Source organism: Gekko japonicus, unplaced genomic scaffold, assembly GCF_001447785.1.
Source record: "Gekko japonicus isolate JY-2015 unplaced genomic scaffold, Gekko_japonicus_V1.1 scaffold3476, whole genome shotgun sequence".
In the NCBI taxonomy this organism is placed as follows: Eukaryota; Metazoa; Chordata; class Lepidosauria; order Squamata; family Gekkonidae; genus Gekko; species Gekko japonicus.
In genome coordinates this window covers 94521-116170 of record NW_015163714.1, presented here as the reverse complement: position 1 = coordinate 116170, position 21650 = coordinate 94521, and the positions used below count along the sequence as shown (strand labels likewise).

Below are 21650 nucleotides of genomic sequence, written 5' to 3'. Positions count from 1 at the left end.
CAAACCCGGTTCTCCCAGATTAGAGTTAGTTCACCACTGCACCAAACAGAGTGCACCATATAAGAAATATTTATTTTGTTGTCATTTTATTTGCTGTAGCTTGAGCCTTGTAGCATTTCCAGTACATTTCAGGCTGAGCTTTGCTTCCCCCCCCCCCCCCCCCCCTCTCCTTTGTTTGGTCCTGAGATGGCCCACATCCCTGGGATCCATCCATAAACACGGGGAGGAGGAGCCGAGAGAGCCAGGTCAGGTCAGTGGGAGTCGGCCCCACCCAGGAAGCAATTTAAAGATGGGCCTGGCTGCCTCCTGGCCACTGGCACTGCAGCCTGGATCCCAAGAGCACCATGAAGCCGGAGGCTCTCTGGTGGTTCCTGGGCCTCCTGGCGCTGTGGGGTGGAGGAGAGGCCTCAGACTATGGGGAGGAGGAGGAGAAGATCGGTGAGTTCCTGGCTGGCCAGGCAGGCGGGGCGTGCCGAAGTTGTGCTTGGTGGGGGCAGGGAGCAGCTGTGGGCTGGCTTCGCTCCACCCAGTTTGGTGCAGTGGTTAAGTGCGCGGACTCTAATCTGGGAGAACCGGGTTTGATTCCCCACTCCTCCTCCGCTTGCACCTGGCTGGATGACCTTGGACAAGTCGTGGTTCTGACAAGAGCTGTCCATGAAAAAGAGCAGTTTCTGTCAAGAGCTCTCTCGGCCCCACCTCCCTCATGGGGTGTCTGTTGTGGGGAGGGGGAGGGAAAGGAGTTTGTAAGCCACTCTGAGACAACTTCGGGTAGTGAAGGGCGGGGAATAGATGCAATCTCTTCTCTTCTTCTTCTAATCTGGGAGGACTGGGTTTGATTCCCCACTCCTCCTCCTGAACCTGCTGGATGACCTTGGGCAAGCCATAGTTCTGCTAAGAGCTGTCCTTGAAAAAGAGCCGTTTCTGTCAGAGCTCTCAGCCCCGCCTACCTCACAGGGGGTGTCTGTTGTGGGGAGGGGAAGGGAGAGGAGATTGTCAGCCGCTCTGAGACACCTTTGGGTAGTGAAGGGTGGGGTATCAATCCAATCTCTTCTCCTTGGGCAGAGCCAGTCTGGTGTCGTGGTTAAGTGCGCGGACTCTAATCTGGGAGAACCGGGTTTGATTCCCCACTCCTCCTCCTGAACCTGCTGGATGACCTTGGGCAAGCCATAGTTCTGCTAAGAGCTGTCCTTGAAAAAGAGCCGTTTCTGTCAGAGCTCTCTCAGCCCCACCCACCTCACAGGGTGTCTGTTGTGGGGAGGGGGAGGGAAAGGAGTTTGTCAGCCGCTCTGAGACACCTTTGGGGGTAGTGAAGGGTGGGGTATGAATCCAATCTCTTCTTCTTCTTTAATGCCAGCAGCTCACAAAGTAGGATTTTTGCGCACAAGACTCCACACAGCTTAGAGGGAGCTTTGCTCCCAGGCACTTCACCCATCTTACTCCGTCTGACCTCCGCTTCATCTGAGATTATCACTGTGTGTGTTTCCACATGGCCGGGATTCTCCACTTTGCTTTCATCCTTGCTGCAAATGCAGGGGAGATGGCGTTTCACACAGGGAGTGGTTAGGAGCACGGACTCTAACCTGGGAGAACCGGGTTTGATCCCCCACTCCTCCACATGCAGCTGCTGGTGTGACCTTGGGTCAGTTACAAGTTCTCTCAGGGCTGTTCTCTCAAGGGCAGTTCTCGAGAGAGCTCTCTCACCCCCACCTACCAGTGAGCCAGTTTGGTGTCGTGGTTAAGTGCGCGGACTCTAATCTGGGAGAACCGGGTTTGATCCCCCACTCCTCCACATGCAGCTGCTGGTGTGACCTTGGGTCAGTTACAAGTTCTCTCAGGGCTGTTCTCTCAAGGGCAGTTCTCGAGAGAGCTCTCTCACCCCCACCTACCAGTGAGCCAGTTTGGTGTCGTGGTTAAGTGCGCGGACTCTAACCTGGGAGAACCGGGTTTGATCCCCCACTCCTCCACATGCAGCTGCTGGTGTGACCTTGGGTCAGTTACAAGTTCTCTCAGGGCTGTTCTCTCAAGGGCAGTTCTCGAGAGAGCTCTCTCACCCCCACCTACCAGTGAGCCAGTTTGGTGTCGTGGTTAAGTGCGCGGACTCTAATCTGGGAGAACCGGGTTTGATCCCCCACTCCTCCACATTGTTTGTAAGCCGCTCTGAGACTCCTTTGGGTAGTGAAGGGCCGTGGGGTATAAATCCAATCTCTTCTTCTATGTACTGTCCCAGCTAGGGTTGCTATCTCTGGTTTGGGAAACTCCTGGCGGTTTGGGGGTGGAGGCTGTGGGGAGGGCAGGGTTTGGGAGGGGAGAAAGGATGGGGCTTGATGCTCTCGAATCCACCCTCCGAAGCAGCCCCTTTCTCCCGGGGACCCCTGGTCATCTGGAGATCCCATAGAACAGCGGGAGATCTCCAGGCGCCACGTGGAGGTTGGCAACCCTAGACCCAGCCATCTTCTCTTGCTTGCAGGGAAATCCGGCTACTGCCCCGCCTTCTCCGCTGGACTCTACCAGCCGCCCTGCAGCGTGGAGTGCGAGGCGGACAGCGAGTGCGAGGGGGCCATGAAGTGCTGCGAGTTCGCCTGCCGCCACAGCTGCACACCGCCCAGCAGAGGTGAGAACATAAGAGAAGCCAATGTTGGATCAGGCCCGTGGCCCATCCAGTCCAACACTCCCTGTCACACAGTGGCCAAAAAGACCAGGTGCCATCAAGAGGTCCAGCAGTGGGGCCAGGACATTAGAAGCCCTCCCACTGTTGCCCCCACCCCCCCAAGCACCAAGAATAACAGAGCATCCCTTGCCCCAGACCGAGAGTTCCTATCTATACCTTGTGGCTAAGAGCCACTGATGGACCTCTGCTCCATATGTTTATCCAATTTCCTATCTATACCTTCCCTCCCACTGTTGGCCCCCCCAAGCACCAAGAAGGCAGAGCATCACTTGCCCCAGACTGAGAGTCCCTATCTGTACCTTGTGGCTAAGAGCCACTGATGGACCTCTGCTCCATATTGAGAACATAAGAGACGCCAATGTTGGATCAGGCCAAAGACCCATCCAGTCCAACACTCTGTGTCACACAGTGGCCAGAAATACCAGTGCCATCAGGAGGTCCACCAGTGGGGCCAGGACATTAGAAGCCTTCCCACTGTTGACACCCCCCCCCAAGCACCAGGAAGACAGAGCATCACTTGCCCCAGAGCCCCTATCAATACCTTGTGGCTAATAGCCACTGATTATGCTTATCTAATTCCCTCTTGAAGCCGTCCATGCTTGTAGCCACCACCACTTCCTGTGGCAGTGAATTCCACGTGTTAATCACTCTTTGGGTGAAGAAGGACTTCCTTTTATCTGTTCTAACCCGACCGCTCGGCAATTTAGTCGCTGGGTGGAGGGGAGGGGGCGGGCTCCTGGTGGGCCGGGCCCGGTGGGGAATGGACCCCACAAAGGCTGCTGCCGGGAAGAGCTCAGCCAGCCCTGGGACAGAGCAAAGTGACAGTGAAGGCATGAGTACGAATGTGCGTGTGCAGAGTGCCCTTCCCTGCACCTGTAAGGAGTTCTGGGATTGGGGATAGAAATTCCGGTTTCCAGGCAGGCTTTGGCCACAGTAGCTGTCCAGCTTCAGCTTGTCTGGAAGACCCCTGCTGAGTGTTGTCCCCCTCCCCCCAACTCCCAGGCCTGAGGGGGTAGCCTCAGCTGGGGAGGAGCTGCCCTGGGTCTCGCTTTCGGACGTGACTGCAAAGAAAGCTAATGCAATCTTAGGGTGCATTCACAGAAGCCTTGTCTCCAGGTCACGGGAGGTGGTCATTCCACTCTCTTCTGCTATGGTCAGGCCTCACCTGGAGTCCTGTGTCCAGTTTTGGGCACCACATTTGAGGCAGGATGTTGACAGGCTTGAGCGTGTCCAGAAGAGGGCAACCAGGATGGTGAGGGGGTTGGAATCCAAGTCTTATGAGGAAAGGCCGAAAGAGTTGGGTCTGTTTAGCCTGGGAAAGAGAAGGCTTAGAGGGGACATGATTGCAGTCTTCAAGTATCTGAAGGGCTGTCATGTAGGAGATGGAGCGGATCTATTCTCTCTCGCTCCGGATGGCAAGACTAGATCTAATGGGTGGGAATTACAAGGGAGTCGATACTGGCTAAATATCAGGAGAAACTTCCTAACTGTCAGAGTGGAACAGTCTGCCTCGGGAGGGGGGTGGAAGCTCCTTCGCTGGGTGTTTTCAAACAGAGGCTGGATGACCCTCTTCCGGGTCTGTTGTAGGGCTCTCTTTCGGCTGTGCTCCTGCAGAGTGCAGGGGGTTGGACTAGATGACCTGCAAGGTCCCTTCCCACTCTGACATTCTATGATTCTGTCTTCCCAGGAATGTGAGGCTCATTGCAAGTGGGGATCGGAACCCAGAACTCCCTGCTTTTAGTCCGGCATCCAAATCACCACCTTTCAGCAGATGGACGGGGTTAGCGAGGGCAGCTTGAGGGTGGGCAGGGGGCGGGGCGGCTCTGGGGAAGCATGAGGGGGGGCATAGAAGCCAAGCATGGGGCAGACAACCCCCAGTGTGCCCTCCTCTGCCAGGTGGTGCCAAGCTCAAGCTTCCCTTGCCCTGCGCTGGATGTAAGGGTGCCAGCCTCCAGGTGGGGCCTGGGGATCCCCCGGAATCACAGCCCATCTCCAAACAACAGATAAATCAGCTCCCCTGGAGGGAATGGTGGCTTTGGAGGGAGGGACTCTCTGTGGCCCTGCGCCCCACTGCAGTCCCCGTCCTCCCCAGGCTCCACCCCCAAATCTCCAGGGCCCGGATCTGGCAACCCATCTCGCCCCAGTGGCCAGGGGGGGGATGTGTTCCCATCCCAGTCCAGGACCCAGGGCTTGGGGTAGCCGGTGGGTTTGCTTTCCAGCCATGGATGACTGCTGACTCCCCGCCCCCTTCCTGTCCTCCCCCAGATAAGCCTGGGATCTGCCCCTCCCCACTAATGAAGAAGCTGTATGTGCCTGCCCCATGTGTGACCACCTGCGCGGCAGACGAGGAGTGCTCCGGGGCCCAGAAGTGCTGTGAGAGCCCCTGTGGACGGACCTGCAGGCTTCCCCTTCCAGGTCAGTGGCGGCGGCCCTGCGGGAGGATCCAGCCCCCGGGGTGCCCGGGGTAGACGTTGACATTAATTCTCTGGGACAACTGATTCGTTTCCCAGAACAGGCCACGGGGGGGTGCATAATGTGCCCCAGGGAAAGTGTGTCCCTTGGTCTGGCATTCAAACCATTCCTCATACGAACACAAGAGAAGCCAATGTTGGATCAAGCAAATGGCCCCTCCAGTCCAACACTCTGTGTCACACAGTGGCCAGAAATACCAGGTGCCATCAGGAGGTCCAGCAGTGGGGCCAGAACTCCAGAAGCCCTCCCACTATTGCCCCTCCAAGCACCAAGAAGACAGGGCATCCCTTGCCCCAGAGCCCCTATCTATACCTTGTGGCTAATAGCCACTGATGGACCTCTGCTCCAGATGTTTATCTAATTCCCTCTTGAAGCCGTCCATGCTTGTAGCCGCCACCACCTCCTGTGGTAGTGAATTCCAAGTGTTAATCACTCTTTGGGTGAAGAAGGACTTCCTTTTATCCGTTCTAACCCGACCACTCAGCAATTTCATGGAGTGCCCACAAGGAGTTCTTGTATTGTGAGAAAGGGAGAAAAGGACCTCTTTCTCTACCTGCTCTATCCCATGCATAATCTTATAAACCTCGATCACGTCACCCCCTCAGCCGTCATTTCTCCAAGATAAAGAGCCCCAAGCGCTTTCACCTTTCCTCATAGGGAAAGTGTTCCAGCCTGAAACCACTGGAAGGGGCTTCTAGGTGCCTGACCCCCACCCACTCTGGGCTTGACACAGTATTTAGGACTGACCCCCCCGCCCTCCTCCCCATGTCTTACAGAGAAACCCGGGAGATGCCCCAAGAGGCAGCCACAGAAGAGCGCGGGCCCTTCCGCGGACACCTGCCTCCACGACCAGGAGTGTTCAGGAGCAGAGAAGTGCTGTTTCACCGGCTCCTCCATGAACTGCCTCCAAATCCAGCCAGGGAGCGGAGCAGGGACAGAAGGCAGCCGCCCAGGCCAGGAAGCTGCCCGTGCCCGGCTGTGGGCATTGGCGGGGCGAGGCGTGGCTCAGCGGCCGAAGAACAACCCGTCTCCTTGTGCCTGCGGAGGCAAATGACGCTGGGGAGTTGGACTGGTGCACTGTGGGGGAGGGGGAGCCCCCCTTCCTTGCAAGGTTCCCCTTGTGAGCCGCCGGGAAGAACGAGACGCTCCGCGGCCTGCTTGGGCTGAGAAGGACGCAGGCGCCGCACTCTCGTTCAGGACTTCTCCTCGCGGGCATGAAGCGGCTCCCCATCGTCTCCTGCACAGGATCCATCCCTCTCCCCTGTTGGGATCCAGCTACCCCTTTGAACCCAGAGCAGCCACAAGGGTGGTGGGCTGTTTAGGGAATACAAGCACCCTCTTGGCGGGGACCTCCTCAGAGCCGGTTCTTCTGTGAGGGCGCGCAGTTCCAAAAGCCGGGGGGTGGGGGATACACAAATCTGCCTTTTGACTGACTCAGACCCTGGGTGCATCGCGGTCAGCATGGTGTGCTCTCCAGGGCCTTAGGTCTTTCACCTCACCCGCTACCCGGTCCTCTCTATGCAGGACTGAACTGGAGATGCTGGGGATTGAACCTGGGGCCTCCTGCACGCCAAGCAGAGGCTCTGCCACTGAGATGCTCGGCACCCAAATTCAGGGCTGCCTTCTTGGGGGGGGGGAGCAACCAGGGAGAGCGTTGTGGGTCCCTGTGGAACGGATCGCTCCTTCTCCTCCAGACCATCACAAAGGCAGCCTCTCGTAAGACAGCCTGTCTGCAAGACCTGTCCGTTCTGGCCACGGATTTGAAGGCCTGCAACACCAAGGACAGCCCGGGCAGGCCCTTTCTCGGAGAGGGGCCCCTGGGGGAGGGTGGGCCAGCGCCACCACCCCCCAAGGGCAGCCGTTGCTGGGATCCATTTGAGTCTGGCCGTTAGTCCTATAGCCAGTGTTCCCTCTCAGCTGAGTCCGTGTGAGCTAGGTCACAGTTTTTTAGCCTCCAGCTCACACGTTTTTGTCTTGGCTCAGGGAGGAGGGCTCCGGAGCAAACTGATTTATGCCATGTAGCCAAGTCACTCGCTCACAACTTTTAATGCCCGTAGCTCACAAAGTACAGTTTTTGCTCACAAGACTCCACAGCTTAGAGGGAGCGTTGCCTATGACTGCCTTTTGCTGCCCTCTTGTGGCTGCCCATGGTAATGCCGCCCGTCTATTTACAAACATTCCATCAAATGGGGTCCCACTGCAGTCCCCGTCGCAGGAGGTGCTATGTAAAACTATGGGTGCAATCACACGCAGAATTAGCTGCGCCAAAGGTGCGAATGCTGGGCGGTGTCAGAACCCACAGCTAACAACGAAGCACACGCATTCAGGAAGAGTTATACTTTTATTGCAAAGCTATAGATGCAGGAACACAGGCACTGTTAGGAATGGCCCCAGCCAGTAGAGCCTAATAGGATATAGGGTATTCATATGCACCTCCCCCCATGGCATGGGCCAATTAGATACCCTCCCGCGCGCGGGACAAGTTAGGAAACTGTTAGGTGGCGAAAGCTGGGAAGTAGGAGTCTCTCATGGTACATAGGAGACTTCCAGACAATACAACCTCCTCCTGCACATCTGTAGAGATAAGCGTTTCAGCACAGGCAGAACAGCAGGGATAGGAATGCAATAGCAAATAACAAGACACAGAATGAACTCCCCAACCCCCATGGCAGCATAGCTGACAGGCGGATTTTAAGGGCACAGTCAGATGCTAACATCTGGGAAGCATCCTGCACCCGTCGGCAACCCGTTTCACTCTGCCGCAGAAGCGGAGTAAAAAGACACTGGGGAAAGTCTGGTAGCAAACGGGTCGCTACGGGCCAGGAACAGACTTTCCACTGTGTGAGCGCTCCAGCACGCTCCCGTGGCGTTGGGATGGTCTGATCAGGCCATCCCAACTCCGTGCCGTTGTTTTCCCCCCTGTTTCGGTATGTGCATCATCGCACACTGCATAGGGAGCACTCAGTGCAGAGATGCAAATCGTCGATCCTTGTCGAAGCACACCGGAAACACATGGCCAAAAAAACCCCAACAAATTCACCCACGGTTGCCTCTGATCATGCAGTGCCGGGCTGCCTCCGCAGCTCCCAGGGACTGTGTGATCGCATAAATGTGGGTCAAATTCCTGCGGAGCAAACAGGCTCACTTCCCCCCCTCCCCCGCGTTCTCTCACGTGTGTGGATGCAACCTATAACACAGAAAAGGGAAAAGAAAACAGACCACAAAATAGGACTGATTGCCTTTTTTTTTCCCAATCCCCCTAGGGGGAGGTTTTTATTGGTTTTTTTGCAGACTACAAAACTACAACAGAAAGTATAGGGAAGGGTACTACAACTAGGGGAAACAGAAAAGAAACCCACACCTAACTAAAAACCCAAGCGTAGGAGATCGATATCTCAGCTTATCATCATGCTATTTTAAAAAAAACAATCAATAATACAACAAATTTAGTCGGTTATGCTAGATTATTATTATTTAACCATCCCTTTAACTGTTTATAGAGATCCCCAGAGCATCCCCAAGTTATTTCAACATTTTTTTCAGGCACACATCAGAGACCTTCAGCCCTTATTTGTTCTTATCTTTTCTAATCCTCAGTCTATATAGGCTTTTGGGGGCAGCTGCCCCCTTTTCTGAAGGGGAGTCCTCGTCCGAAGTCCCCGAGCCCAACTCGCCATCAGACTGGCTTTCTTCTTCCTCCCCTTTGCCCTCCTCTGGTTCCCCAAGCTGTGTTTGCAGAAATTCCCGTGCTTTGAAAACAGAGTCAATCTTTTCTTTTTTTTATTGTGGAGCTTGAAAACGACGCCTTCTGGGATTAACCATCTGTAACTGATAGAATTTGTTTGTAAGAAAAGGATTAATTCTTTATAGTTCTTTCTCCTCTGTCTTATATCAAATGAAATGCGCTGTTAAATCTGTCATTGGGGCTATTGCTTCACTCAACCGTTGCTTCAGATTTTCTCCTCTAAATTCCGGGACCCCTTGGAACCGAAGGACCAAATTTGCTTTATCCATTTGTAGCTGTAAGAGTTTTGTCTCTTCTGTAGCTTGCTTCATTTCCAGCTTTTGCATCTTTTCCTTAACTTTTTTAGTAGTGACGTCCATTTCCTTCACCTTCTCTTCCATTTGCTCTGTTGCTTTTAAGGCTTGGGTCAGTTGCATCTGCTGCGCAGCGAGACTCTGCCCAATTACTGACAGTTGTTGTTTAATGCCAGTGATCTCGTCCAGCAGGGGGCGCAGGGAGTCTGCTAAGAGTTTTGAGAGCTCAGTGACCTCATCCGTTCGAGGACTGGCCCCTAGTTTCGATTTCAACCGCTTCTCTTTCTCCTGTTTCTTCCCCGCTATTAAGTCGCTCGCTTAACAAAGCAGTCGGAGAGTGATTCAGCAAGAACACAACTTTATTCTTCAACTCAAACACAACTCCAAAACGGATCAACATCTGATAGCCAGAACAGAACAGTTCAGCTTTGACATTGCAGTTGTCCTGCTTTTAAACTCTCCTGGCTAATGTAGCCACACCCACTGTACAAATACCAACCAATACGGTTGTTCATATAAGGGCCAATCACAGACGTTCCTGCTCAGGGAACTTGCTGTAAGGTGATTGGCTAGGTGCTTCCAGGGCTAGCAATGCGATTGGATGAATTTGGATCCTAGCCCAGGACAAAGCTCAACATGGCAAGTCAATTAGATGTGTCACATACATCATGCATTCAATGGCAGCTATTGAATGCATTACACCCGCCATCTTTTTGGATTTGTTTACTTTTCAAAGTAGTTTCCAAAGTCTCTGATATGTGCCCAAACTCTTTTCTGCGCTCTGGTAAGTCTCTTAAAACAGTTTTAATCGCTTATTTTTCCGCTCCCCCCTCTTTCCTTCCGTGTTTTGTCTATGCGTTTGGGAGGGATCCCTCCCCCGCTCGCTTTCCCGTTGCTCTTTAGGGGGGGCAGTTTCTTTTTATATCTTCATTCTCGCTTCAACCCGACTCACAGTTTGTTGTTGGCCATTCAGCCTCGCCCGTCATCATTTATTTCGCCCAATCTCCAACGCTTGTCCCGGTCAGCAGCACTCGTACCATGCGGTCACTCAGTGGCAGGACCTCTTCGGCCCTCGAAGAGGTCGCCCCTCAAAAGCCCCCTGGCTGGGAGCCTTTTACCAAGGCTCCAGGGGGGTCGCGACCCGTCGGACCCCCTCCCACATGCTGGTGTGCAGTTTACATCCCCGGGACGTCCGGGAGATGTGTCTGCCTGCGTGTCGCCATAAACCAGATGCCGGCTGTTTGCCTTGATGTATCTGTTGGCATGTATTCATCCATAGAAGTCTGATGGGATGTTTGTAAATAGAAACTTTTGTCGATTGTGAAAAGGTGAAGGAGTTACACTAAGCTTTGATAATACAAAGACATGGTTATTCTATCATGGTTGTATTTTGTTGTTTACCTACCTGAAGGACGGCAGCCCTATATAATCTGACCCACACCTTAAAACATGTAAATGCAACTGTCAAAGACATTCATGGTGAAATCTGCAGGATCCCTAATTGTAAGTTCTGTTCTTGGACCTTTTCTTTTAGGGAAACAAAGAGGTACATGTATTACCCTGGACAAAGATACCTCTTTCCTCCCCGAAATACATTGCAATAGGCTCTTTGTTTCTCTACAGAATGGTCCCATGGCCATTTACCATACGGAACTGAATTGTCTAAAGTTATGGGCACCTCTTGGTTGGAACACAAAAATAATAACACAGCACACGCATGTGAATTCGTTAAAAGAACATTTACTAAAGAAGAAGAGAAGAAGAGATTGGATTCATACCCCATGGCCCTTCACTACCCAAAGGAGTCCCAGAGTGGCTTACAGACTCCTTTCCCTTCCCCTCCCCACAACAGACACCCTGGGAAGTAGGCGGGACTGAGAGAGCTCTGACAGAAACTGCTTTTTTTCAAAAACAGCTCTTATCAGAACTATGGCTTGCCTAAGGTCATCCAGCCAGGTGCAAGTGGAGAAGTGGGGAATCAAACCCGGTTCTCCCAGATTAGAGTCCGCGCACTTAACCACGACACCAAACTGGCTCTCCCAGAAATTAGGGAGGGTGACATGGAGGAATACAAGAAAATGATCTCTCTGCCTAGCAACATCTTGCCAGTAACTGTTGGTGCCTAGATGAATGCTCTCATCTGATCTTAGTACAAAGGAAGGGAAAAGGAAACCCAAAATGCCTACGTGACAAAACTCAGGCAATCTCCCAATTACAGACTGACCAATGACCAGGCTAGAGGTCAGTTCATTCTGCGAGGGTCTTCCCCTTCAAGCGCGGGAACTTCTATTCGACACCCATTGGTCCTACCTAACTAACTACCAGGTAGCATAGACAAACAAACAGATTAATTATTTCATCACATCAGGGAGAGAACTTGTAAACACTCCAACAGCCCTTCTCAAGTTCATGTACTGAAATCATGAAGGAACAGCTTCCTGCACAGATATTCAAAGTCCCCTCTTGTAAGTGGCTTTGTTAGAATATCAGCCACCATTTCTTCATATGGACAATATTTTAACACAATCAGTCCTGGTTGTTGCATCTCTCTCACAGAAAAGTATTTGGCAACAATATGCTTCCTTCTTGCCTTCATGGTCTCACTCCTGGAGAAGGCTATGCGCACCTCATGCCACCCTGGGCCTGCTCTGTGGGGAGGGCGGGGTATAAATATGATAAATAAATAAAATAAACTGTCCTCAAAGAAAGTTATTGGTTTAGATTCATCCACACCAAAGACCTTTAGTAGACAGATAATCCATTCTAGTTCACTGCAGGTATTTGCAGCAGATATGTATTGGACCTCAGTTGTAGATTTGGCAGCCAATGTTCGCTTTTGACTAGTCCAGGTGAGCAGGCCGTCCCCACAGAAGAGCAGGTGTTTACTTGTTGACTTGTAGTCAGTCTGGTCTTCAGCCCAGTCAGTATCCAACCGATCTTGGCTGGTCACAAGCTGAGATCTTTAGTTTCAAGTCAGCTGTTTTTATGAGGTGTCTGGCCAGTCTCTTTGCAGGTTTCCAATCATAATGATTTGGTAACTGGTCTTTCTGCAGAGAACTCCAAGTGCTGCAGAGATCTCAAGTCTTGACACTGTGTTTACATAGAGAAGTTTCCCAATTGCCAGTTTACTGTCCTGGTTAAGTGCACGGACTCTAATCTGGGAGGACTGGGTCTGCTTCCTCACTCTGCCACATGCAGCTGCTGGATGACTTCGGGCAAGCCATAGTTAAGAACATAAGAACATAACAGACGCCAATGTTGGATCAGGCCAAAGGCCCATCCAGTCTAACACTGTATCACACAGTGGCCAGAAATACCAGGTGCCACCAGGAGGTCCACCAGTGGGGCCAGGACATTAAAGCCCTCCCACTGTTGACCCCCCCAAGCACCAAGAAGACAGAGCACCACTTGCCCCAGAGCCCCTATCTATGCCTTGTGGCTAAGAGCCACTGATGGACCTCTGCTCCATATGCTCATCTAATTCCCTTTTGAAGCCGTCCATGCTTGTAGCTGCCACCACTTCCTGTGGCAGTGAATTCCATGTGTTAATCACTCTTTGGGTGAAGAAGGACTTCCTTTTATCCGTTCTAATCTGACCGCTCAGCAGTTTCATGGAGTGCCCACGAGTTCTTGTATTGTGAGAAAGGGAGAAAAGTACCTCTTTCTCTACCTGCTCTTTCCCATGCATAATCTTACAAACCTCAATCATGTCACCCCTCAGTCATCGTTTCTGCAAGCTAAAGAGCCCTAAGCGCCTTAACCTTTCCTCATAGGGAAAGTGTTCCAACCCTTTTATCATTCGAGTTGCCCTTTTCTGCACTTTTTCCAAAGCTATAATATCCTTTTTAAGGTGTGGTGACCAGAACTGCACACAGTATTCCAAATGAGGTCTCACCATTGATTTATATAGGGGCATTATGATATTGGCTGATCTGTTTTCAATACCCTTCCTAATAATCGCCACCCAGCTGTCTACCTGCCTAAGGATCGAATCACCCACTACCAAGAGCCCCCCTCCCACCCTGCCCAGGGATGGTTCCTTGGTGCGAAAGGATACCCGCTCACCAGCTGGGGAAGAAGTCCCTTCTGAGGGCACATTCCCCTTATCCTCAGCACGGTGCCCTGTTTCTCCTTGACCCTCATGCTCCCTGACAGCGGCGGGGCTGCCAGATCCAGAGTGGGACATATCTAACAAGTCCCCGAGAGTCTTTTCTGTGCACCTAACTGACTGTCTCTGCTTCTCCAGGTCAGCCACCTTGGCCTCAAGGGAGCAAACACGTTCCCTGAGAACCAGGAGCTCCTTGCACCGAGCACACACCCAAGTCCTCTGTCCAGTGGGCAGATAGTCATACATGTGACACTCTGTCAGGACTGTCCTTGAAAAGAGCAGTTTCTGTCAAAGCTCTCTCAGCCCCACTTACGTCACAGGGTGTCTGTTGTGGGAAGGAGAAAGGAAGGGATTTGTAAGCCGCTCTGAGACTCTGTGTGAAGGGCGGGGCATAAATCCAATCTCCTACTCCTACTCCTACTCTTCTTCTTCTTCTCTCCATATTCCTGGTTGCTCTCTAGCAACAGTCTGTCTTCAAGCTTTAGGTAAGCAGGTTCAAGAAGAATAATTACTCCTCTGCAAGCTCTAATGTTGTGCCTTTGATCCAGAAGATAACTCCCACTCTCAGGTCTTTTAATTTGTTTTCCAAGGTAGTGACTCAGTTCTCCCAGTTGTTTGACTTCCTCGTCCTTGTTCAGGCTATCAGCAAGTTCTTTAATATCTCCTTTGGTTTGGCAACATAATAACAGTCCACCCACTGATGTTATTGCATACTCATACAGACATAAGAGCATAAGAGAAGCCAGTGTTGGATCAGGCCAGGGCCCCCTCCAGTCCAACACTCTGTGTCACACAGTGGTCAAAAACACCAGGGGCCATCAGGAGGTCCAGCAGTGGGTCCAGGACACTAGAAGCCCTCCCACTGTTGCCTCCCCCCGAGCACCAAGAATACAGAGCATCACCTGCCCCAGCCTGAGAGCCCCTATCTATACCTTGTGGCTAATAGCCACTGATGGACCTCTGCTCCATATGCTTATCAAATTCCCTCTTATAAGAACATAAGAGAAGCCAATGTTAGATCAGGCCAGTGGCCCATCCAGTCCAACACTCTGTGTCACACTGTGGCCAAAAATACTAGGGGCCATCAGGAGATTGGGATATATGTCTATGTAGTGAGGTAGCAAGCTCTTACTATATGTGTGTATAGATCAGGAAGATCTAGGTGCCTAAGTATTAGCTGTCATGCTAAGTGGCTAAGTGGCTAACACTGTTACAGCCAGGTGTTTAACAAGCAGGTGGTACTCTTTGTGGTCATTAGGAGTAGGTAATTAGTTTGCCCTGATAGTCATTGGCTGGGTGTTGTATATAATGTCTAAGCTTGATAAGCCGGGGGGGGGGGGGCATAGTTCTCTCCAACCGAGGTATGTTATGCTGTGTAACAGTCTGTATATTCTCTGTATATAGTTACCATTATTGCACTATAAACTTTCTGCCTTTCACCACCAGTCGATCTCCAGGCTTCTTATTTACTGCACCCAATAGGTCCAGCAGTAGGGCCAGGACACTAGAAGCCCTCCCACTCTTGACCCCCCAAGCACCAAGAATACAGAGCATCACTTGCCTCAGACCATGAGTCCCTATCTATAACTTGTAGCTAATAGCCACCGATGGATTTCTGCTCCACATGTTTATCCAATTCCCTCTAGAAGCCGTCCGTGCTTGTAGCCGCCGCCACCTCCTGTGGCAGTGAATTCCATGTGTTCATCACTCTCTCTTTCTCGACCTACTCTATCCCATGCATGATCTTATAAACCTCGATCATGTCACCCCTCAGCCGTCGTTTCTCCAAGCTAAAGAGCCAGGAGCACTTTAACCTTTCTTCATAGGGAAAGTGTTCCAACTCTTTGATCATCCGAGTTGCCCTTTTCTGCACTTTTCCCAATGCTATAATATCCTTTTTGAGGTGTGGAGACCAGAACTGTACACAGTACTCCAAATGGTGTTCCACCATTGATTTATACAGGGGCATTATGATAGTGGCTGATTTGTTTTCAATAGCCTTTCTAGTAATCCCCAACACAGTGTTGGCCTTTTTATTGCAGTTGCACACGGTCTAGACATTTTCATTGAGCTGAAATTTTTAACTCAATGTTTACGTTTGGCAAATGGACAGGAATCAGCCTCTCCTTGTTGAAAGCCTTGGCTTTGCAGCAGTACGGTTAATTTCTCATTCTGTGCTGTCACAGTCCATTCCTCGGGTAACTCTCCACTGAGAGGTGCTGTCCCATTGGCCAGGTGCTGAACATGTATTTTCCTTGATGCTGCTGGATTCTGCAGTGTCCTGAGGGTGGCGAAATTGACAACATGTGTAGACTGTTCAATCACTTCTTTGCAGTTTGGGGGTTCGCACTTGGGTTGTACATTTACGTGCAAGGTATACTTTTGGGGTGGTGTGCCCCTGTTGCTCCTTTGAGAGCTTTTCCAGTTGTGGCCTCTTTGTTCTATGGCCCACCTTCCCCTGCTTCCCCACCTGATGGTGGGTTTTCTGGTTGACGTGGTCTCTGCAGGGAGCCAAAAGGCCATATCACAAAAAGAGACTCCACCCTCAGCCTCCTGGCTGATTTGCACTGTGGGCCCTGGTTGCTTTGATTTTTGGAGCACACATTCTTCATCCATATGTACCACGTTGCATTCTTGAACCCAAAATGTTTTTGGATTCATTACTCTGTAACCTTTGCCACCTCTAGCATACCCAACAAGGACCCCCTCTTCAGTTCTGGGGTCCAGTTTTTCCCTTCTTTCTTGGGATATATGAGCAAAAAGTTTGGACCCAAATGCTTTCAAATGTCTTAAGACCTGGTTTCTTTTCCAAACCACAGCTCAAAAGGTGTCCTTCCTGTTGCTTTGGAAGGCACTCTGTCATACAGATAAAGTGCTGTATTTTACAGCCTCTGCCCGGCAGTGGCCAGGCAGGCCGGCTTGCATGAGCAGGCAATGTGCTATTTCTTGAATGCTCCTGTTAAGGCATTCGGCAGACCCGTTTTGTGGAGAATATACAACACTTGTTTTATGCTCAGTCCTCTCTTGCTCCAGGACCTTTTGGAACTCACCATTGCAATACTCAGCCCCATTGTCAGTAAACAGAACATCTGGAGCCTTGTTGAATTTATTTTTCACAGCTGCAACATAGCATTTGAATTTGTCCAGCGTTTGAGCCTTGGAGCTTAGTAAATTTATTTTTATTTTTTTATTTCAACTTACTACCCCGCTCGAACCCCCTAAGGGGTCTCTGAGCGGCTACAGTTACTCATTTATCCCTAACCTATGGCCACAATTATTAGGGGTGGGGACAATCCCTACTGGCACCCAGTGGAGGGGTTATTCGATCTTTTTCTCCCGGGTCGGCTACATCGACTTCGGTGTCACTCGGCTTCTGGCTCCTTTTTCCTTTCCGGCGGTCTTTCAGTGGCGGATCAGTCGGGCCCTTCTGTCACACGGCATGCTCCGGCGCGGCCTTGGCTCAGTCCTCGTGGCTCCGCCCCACCTGCGCCATCCATGCTCCTGTGTCGTCCTGGCTCCGCCTCTCCACCGACATCTGTTCCGCCTCCGATGTTGTGCCCGGACGCCATCTTATCGCCGCTCGCCACTTCGCCGTCCACCGGGCTCCAACGCTCCAACAGCCCCCACAGCGAGGGAGGGTGCCCCCTACACTCTAAGGTAGGTTCCCATTTATCTACTTGCACATTTTTTGATGTTAGTTGGCGCTTTCAAACCGCTGGGTTAGCAGGAGCTGGGACAAGGGCCAGGTGCTCACTCTGGCCGCAGCAGGTTTCGAACAGCTGTAGCAGCTGTTCATGGATGTTACAAGCATAATGAGTTCCTGCATCTAGGAACATCAGGAAATATTTCTTCCCTCCAGGAGACTTGTCAGGAATGTCGAACTCATTTGTTATGAGGGGTGTCGAACTCATTTGTTATGAGGGCCAGATCTGACATAAATGAGACCTTGTTGGGCTGGGCCATGTGTGTCATAAAACGTAATGCCAGGTAGCGGAGATATAAACTTTATAAAGGACACAAACACAAAGGGTTTTTTTTTTTACTTAAAATAAAAACATGCTTAAAACATTAGCACTCTTGCAATATTTTGTTTATTTAACAGTGTCTGATAACTGACACCTCTTGCTCTGAATTATTGTGTCATAATGTCTGTGCTGTTGCAATCTTGAGTATGCTGTTCAGGTGTGTATCTGTAAGCTGCAAACCTACAATGACGCAGCAGCAGCAGAACTGGAAGACGAAGCAGAAGACAGCCAGTTCCACTGCGGGCCTGATAGAAGCTCCCCGGGGGCCTGATCTGGCCCCCAGGCTGTATGTTTGACATCCCTGCTCTAGGCTGATCCTGCATTGAGCAGGGGGTTGGACTAGATGGCCTGCAGGGTCCCTTCCAACTCTAGGATTCTATGATTCTATGCCTGAGAAACTATGTTTGTCGCCACATATGCAATATTTATGTAATATTTATATAGCACCTTGGAATGGTTTTATGGTTTTAATTTGTTTTTAAACCTGTCTTTAAACTTGCTCAAATTTTATTGTAAACCACCGTGAGCCTGCCCTGGCAGGGAGGGCAGGGTACAAATTGAATAAATAAATAAAATAAAATAAAATAAAAGGGCCAACCATTTCTGAGTACACTTTCTGTGAGATCCCTTCATTGGAAATGTTCCGCCACTTCCCGTCGCTGGGTGCTGTTGCTTTGGCCTTTAGACAGATCTCGCAATAAGCTTCCATTGCTCACATTCTGTAACTTTAGTACCACAGTCTTGCAGCAATTCTTTAACAGAGTGGAAGGACCTGTGTCCAAGCCCGAAATGCCATCCCAAAAGACAATCTGAATTATCACATTTTCTGTTTCTGGTATGATAAACATGTTCTGCATCATGTCTCAGATAAAAGGATTTACCAATCCTTTCTGCCTGTATTTTAAGATCAGGTTCTGGCCAAAAGATATGGCATGCATCTCCTTTTATCACAAACTCCTTTTCTCCTGGATTTTGGATTTACAAGCTTATGCAAGCAGCAGAAATGGACAAAATTAACTTTACAATTACAAGATAAAGAAGAAGAAACCTTTGAAAGAAACTGGTTGAGACTTTATAAATGGTTGGGAAATTATCTTGGAAAACTTTCAATCTAAATACAAACTATGAAAAGAATTGCTATAATATTAAAGTCTAAACTAGGATAGGTGTATAAGAACTTGAATCTATTTTAATATGTTAAATCTAAACTGAAACAAGAGAACAGGCTCCACTGTTGTTGTTTTGTTTGTCTGTTATATGTTATTCTTCTTTTCTGTAGTTGTCTGCTCTTAGTTTTGCTGAAACTAAGAAATTTTTTTAAAACTGCTTTTCTCCTCCTACAAACCGTGAGACAGATAGGATATTCTGATCTGATTGAGGTGCATACACACATTCATGAAGAAAAATCTCAGCAATTTCTCCATCCACATCCAGTACTTTGAGCTTCACAACTCAGCACCAGCAGTGATCCACAGGGCTGTGTCTGCCTGCAGGAGATCCTATCTTCTATTTACATCCAGTTCAATAAAAGATCCCTACTATTACAAACATGCGAGAAAGAGCCACCGTAAATCTCTCATTTGTGGTCCTTTGTTAGATACGAAACAAGCAAACTGTTTAGGGGGATTCTGTTTCCTCTCATCTCTCCGGTTGCTCTGAGCCCTGCTGCTTGACAGAGCGCATTTCTCCCTGCGCCGCTCAACGCCCTTCCTCTCTCTACAGAATCTTGCAACATGCCCAGCTTTATTGCAGTGAAAACAAGCAACAGCCTTTTTTTTAAAGCCTGTTTCAGTTTCAGCACAAACATCCCTTCAGCAGCATTATTAAGGGACCTTTGTGGTCCCTTGTCTCTCAGAAACAGAAGTGTAAATTCAAGGGATTGCCTGTCTCTTGATTCTAAGGCGGCTTTCTGTGCGGGGCATGAGGCTGGGAGACTTATCAATATAGCTGCGTTTATTTCATCTTCATTCAGATGTATGCCAGAAATGTCCAGATCTGAAACTAGCATCATAATCTTATCGAAATGCTTTCAAATATCATCCCCCTCTCACATCCTCTGGGTGTACAGCCTCTGTTTTAGAAACATAATGTTGTGACCATTGCTGATATTTGCCCTTAAGAGCCTGAAAGAGCTCTTTTGCAGTTTTGCTTTTTCTGCAATTGAATTCTCTTTGTCACTAATAGACATTAGAATAGTTAGCTGGGCTTTTGCATCCAGTTTAAGGAAAGCCCCCTTTTCAGGGGGCTTTCCTTCACTCGGAGTCGCAGAGCAGTTTACAGCCTCCTTTCCCTTCCTCTCCCCACGACAGACACCCTGTGAGCAGTGTTCCCTGTAAGATGAGTTAGTGTGAGCTAGCTCTCAGTTCTTTTAGCCTCCAGCTCACACATTTTTGTCTCGGCTCAGGAAGGAGGGCTCCAGAGCAAACTAATTTATGCAGTAGCCAAATCTCTCGCTCACAACTTTAATGCCGGTAGCTCACAAAGTAGGATTTTTGCTCACAGGACTCCGCGGCTGAGTAGGAGCATTGGCTGTGACAAGAGCTCTTTCCCAGCCAGTCCGTCTGGCTGTGTGGCACTGGGCCAAGAAGTCAAAGTGGAATTCCTGGAAAGTAGGAAGGTTCCTCGGCCCAAGTAGATTTCATTTGCAAAACCGAACACGCTGAGGATTTGCTTTTTTTCCCCCTAAAAAGGATTTTATTAGTTTTTCAAAAGAGAAAGAAGACAACTACAAAGAGAGAAAGACTAACATACAACAAATATGGAGTCTGTACTCATTGTAACTACTTAAATTTTGCATAGATAGAATCATTCTGTTATACACCTAGATCAGTTCAACATTTTAGCAAATAGAGCTTATGTTTTAAGTATCATGTTACACATTTTGCGAGATAGTCCTCAATCCATTTATAGAGTCTTAACCAGTTCTTCTCAAAAAAATTCTTCATTTTTATCTTGTAATTGTAGAGTTAGTTTATCCATTTCTGCTGTTTCCAGTAATGTATAGATTATTTCTTCTTTAGATGGGACTTCTTCTTTTCTCCAGAACTTTGCATACAAAATTCTAGCCATTGTTATTACATGTACAATCCTATATGTATCTGGTTTTCTAAAATTCTCTGGAATGATATTTAATAAAAACAATTCTGGTACAAATTGTATAGTTGTGTCTAATATTTTTTTGCAATATCTCATGTATCCGTATCTAATATTTTTTTGTAATATTACACGTCCACCACATGTGAAAAATGCTGAGGTGTTTCCTGAGACGTGTTGATGCTCAGCCCACAGGAAGGGACCGGGCCGGACCTGGTGCTCCTCTTGGGCAACAGCCAAGTGGGTGGAGTCAGCAGAGCCCCCAGAGACCAACCCTGGCCAATCCGCATGGAGGGGGAGACAGACAATGGGGAGGGGGGAGAGGAAGAGTGTCCCTCACCCCCTCCAGGCCATGCATTGGTGGCTCATGTGTTTGGGGAAAGGGAGGCCGTCTTCTTCCCCTACTGTGTTGGGCAAGACATGCAGTCTGAAGCCCCAGGGCAGGATTACAGGATTGTTCCTCTCGAGGTGCTTCTGATGCAAGGTCAGCCGTGGGTGCCTAGATCCTTGGCACATCCTCGTTCCTAACAGCCGCCATAAAAACCTGCCTTTTGCAACAGGAGGAACTTCTGCTGACGCAAACAGGCAGGGAGCAAAATCAGACCTGTGTTTCTTGGAAACCAATAAGTGGCACAACCACGAAGGAGAGAAGGGAAGGTGAGCAGGGTCGGGGAGTGCACGGGGTGAGGGAGTGCACGGGGTGGGGCCTCTTCCCTTCCTTTCCGCTATACAGACCAGTTTCATGTTCTTTGTCAAATGCTGCAAAGATATGATTCCAGCTTTCTCCCCAGAGGTGCCCAAGCAGGGTTAGAGTGCTGGACAAGTATCCAGGAGTCACAGGTCCCAATCCTCTCTCTGCCATGAAGCTTGCGGAGTGGCCATTGACCAGTCACTGTCTCTAATCTACCTCAAAGGGCCGTTGTGAGCAATGTCCCCTCTAACCTGTGGAGTCTTGTGAAGAAAAATTCTACTTTCTGAGTTGTTGGCATTAAAGTTGTGAGCGAGCCATTTGGCTACTGCATCAATTAGTGTGCTCTGGAGCCCTCCTCCCTGAGCAGAGACAAAAACGCGTGAGCCGGAGGCTAAGAAACTGTGAGCTGGCTCACACTCACTCGGCTTAGAGGGAACACTGGTTGGGAGGATGAAAATGTACGAGCCGTTGGGCCTTCATGCCCGGAGGTCCCAGGGAAGGAGGGCTGCTTTGACCCGATGGCACTCCTGCCACTTCACCGGAGGACGTCTCGCT

At 49.9% G+C, this 21650-nt stretch overlaps 1 protein-coding gene across 1 annotated transcript; it reads left to right on the top strand.

Moving 5' to 3' along the window:
- Window positions 1-327: 327 nt before the first annotated feature.
- LOC107107536 (whey acidic protein-like) lies at window positions 328-7074 on the top strand. Its single transcript, XM_015407848.1, has 4 exons — window positions 328-438; window positions 2468-2611; window positions 4934-5083; window positions 5917-7074. The coding sequence occupies exons 1-4, from the start codon at window positions 345-347 to the stop codon at window positions 6192-6194; spliced, it is 666 nt and encodes a 221-aa protein (XP_015263334.1). The 5' UTR covers window positions 328-344; the 3' UTR covers window positions 6195-7074.
- Window positions 7075-21650: the final 14576 nt, after the last annotated feature.

Excerpts from the sequence above, each read along its gene's own strand:
- LOC107107536 (XM_015407848.1), top strand. The coding sequence starts at position 345 with ATGAAGCCGGAGGCTCTCTGGTGGTTCCTGGGCCTCCTGGCGCTGTGG. Across the intron at positions 2,612-4,933 it reads CTGCACACCGCCCAGCAGAG|ATAAGCCTGGGATCTGCCCC; the intron begins GTGAGAACATAA and ends GTCCTCCCCCAG. Across the intron at positions 5,084-5,916 it reads CTGCAGGCTTCCCCTTCCAG|AGAAACCCGGGAGATGCCCC; the intron begins GTCAGTGGCGGC and ends CATGTCTTACAG.